This window comes from Octopus bimaculoides, chromosome 4 (assembly GCF_046866305.1).
Source record: "Octopus bimaculoides isolate indiv1 chromosome 4, ASM4686630v1, whole genome shotgun sequence".
Classification (NCBI taxonomy): Eukaryota; Metazoa; Mollusca; class Cephalopoda; order Octopoda; family Octopodidae; genus Octopus; species Octopus bimaculoides.
Genome location: NC_142931.1, coordinates 109772800 through 109775080, shown reverse-complemented (window position 1 = coordinate 109775080; position 2281 = coordinate 109772800). Strand labels below are relative to the sequence as shown.

Below are 2281 nucleotides of genomic sequence, written 5' to 3'. Positions count from 1 at the left end.
TAATTTATATATTGCTCGAAATACGAGACAAGAAAAACAGCCCACAACTGATGAAGGGTCGTTTTTTTATGTTGTTTGTTGTGTTTTCCTGTTGTGTCTTTCGTTATTCGAAAGAATAATTCATGTTCCAATGTACTCGTGCTTCGTAGTTTTTTGTTGTACACGTTTCGTGACGTTTTGTGACCACATATGTATATATATATATATATATATATATATATATATATATATATATATATATATATATATATATATATATATACACGTATAGATGTATGTACATACACGTATGTATATACGCATATATATATTATTTATATTTATATGTATATATAATGTACTACAGCATGATGAACATATGACAATTTTTATGGATGTGTGGTAGAATGTTGATTAAACTAACAAATGTTGAAGAAGTACGACGTAAATCGAATAAACTGGGGCATATATTGGAATTAAATGTCGCGGAGGGTAGAATAAATAAATAAATAAATAAATGTTTGTTGAAACCATCGTCATATCTAGAAACATCAACAACAGACTTAATGTCACAGAAACTGGCCTGGATAGCTACCAGTTCTGGTGTGATATACAGATATAGAAATATAACAACATAATAAATATATTTAACAAATACTACAGAATATTACAATATCATCGTGAAATATTGTAATATTTGTAGGGCAAAGGGAGGCTGTTTTATCGATATGTTTGTCAAGTAACACACTATTACACACAGCTACATCTAGAATTGTTTTTTTCTCTAATTCGGTTTATATACATATATATACACAAACACACATTTATAGACAAACACGCACATATATATATATATATATATATATATATATATACACATACATACATACACACACACACACACACACACACACACACACATACATACATACATACATACATACACAGTGGTGGAATCCCCTTCACCCTGGTAAATACCATGGTTGACACCCTCGTTAATCGTAATGATGACAAATGAGAAACATTCTGTTCGTTTAACAACAACCTTGCATCAGACGACATTTATAATTGTGAACATGGCAAAGCACCCATCTACACATTTTCTGTTGATATTACTTTAAATGTTGCTCATGGCAGCTGTCAAGAGATCTAACTGTAAAGAGATTTGTCGGATGGTTTGTACCCAGCTTTCAGCAAAGAAGTCGATACTACATACATACATATATATTATATATATATATATATATATATATATATATGCAATCGTATTTTTTGAAGCCAAATAATAATGCTTGCAATGAACTGTTTAATGATTTCTTGTCGAACAGGTGAGGTGTATGTTTCTTAGAAGTTCTAAGGAATTAACCTAAAAATAAAATACTGGAACATCACAAGCGAAAAATACATAATATTTTGGATATATTTGAATAAAATGGTAATAATTATCTGCAATTGATGGAAATTGAAAATGTTTTTTTCTAAAAAAATGTCTTTAAAAACTAAAGCTAATCTTTTATATAAATCATCTGCTAGATACAGCTACCCCCACAGTCTATGAGAGGAATTACTGTAGGGAACTTGATTAAAATTAAATCAATTTTTTTTCTGGGTGTAATTATCAAGAAATGTTGCCAGAAAACCTAAGAAAAATAAAGAACGAACTGTCAGTTGTTCTGCTTCAACGCTAAATTGTGGGGTGTGTTCATTATACATACATACACACCTCAGCTGTCTCTCTACTTACCGTTTCTTTGTCCATTAACAACACTTTCATTCCTGGACCACTTTCTTCAATCATTTTTGAAATATATTGTTTTACAGCCTGAACGACATTCATGTTGATTGTATTGAGTACGAATATGAATATATATATAACGAGAAAATAATTCACAAGTCTGTCAGTGCGGCGGTCAGGAATAGAAAACAGCTTAAACCACCATCACAGCCTGATGACATCACTTCCGGATCCAACCTCAACATTTAATTCTTCAAGCGTCAATTTACCTTACTGTTTAATCATCATGGAATTATGAATAATAAAGGATTATTTGGGAATCTTGCTAATTAATTACACATAACTGAACAGTTTTCAACGTCGACTCCTTATCTCTGCCGCTGTTGTTGCTATTGTTGTGATTGCTGATGGCGGTGGTAGTTTGTTATATATTGCATGTAACAACAAAATTTGTATTAATTAATATTTAAATACTCTTGTTTCGTGTATGAAATGCCCTTTGCCTCAATTTAAATTTATTCGAGAATGAAGAAATGAAACCTCGACTTCGTTTTCGTGTTTCCACCT

General features: G+C 30.9%; 1 protein-coding gene across 4 annotated transcripts in view; it reads right to left on the bottom strand.

Moving 5' to 3' along the window:
- LOC106870285 (vacuolar protein sorting-associated protein 45) overlaps window positions 1-1933 on the bottom strand; it is a 55091-nt gene extending 53158 nt beyond the window's left edge. For all 4 annotated transcript variants that reach the window (XM_089351174.1, XM_089351172.1, XM_089351173.1 and 1 more), the window contains exon 1: window positions 1724-1933. In XM_089351174.1, coding sequence (XP_089207300.1) covers window positions 1724-1816 — 93 coding nt within the window. In that variant the 5' untranslated portion in view covers window positions 1817-1933. The remainder of the gene's footprint in view (window positions 1-1723) is intronic.
- Between the last annotated feature and the right edge of the window lie 348 nt (window positions 1934-2281).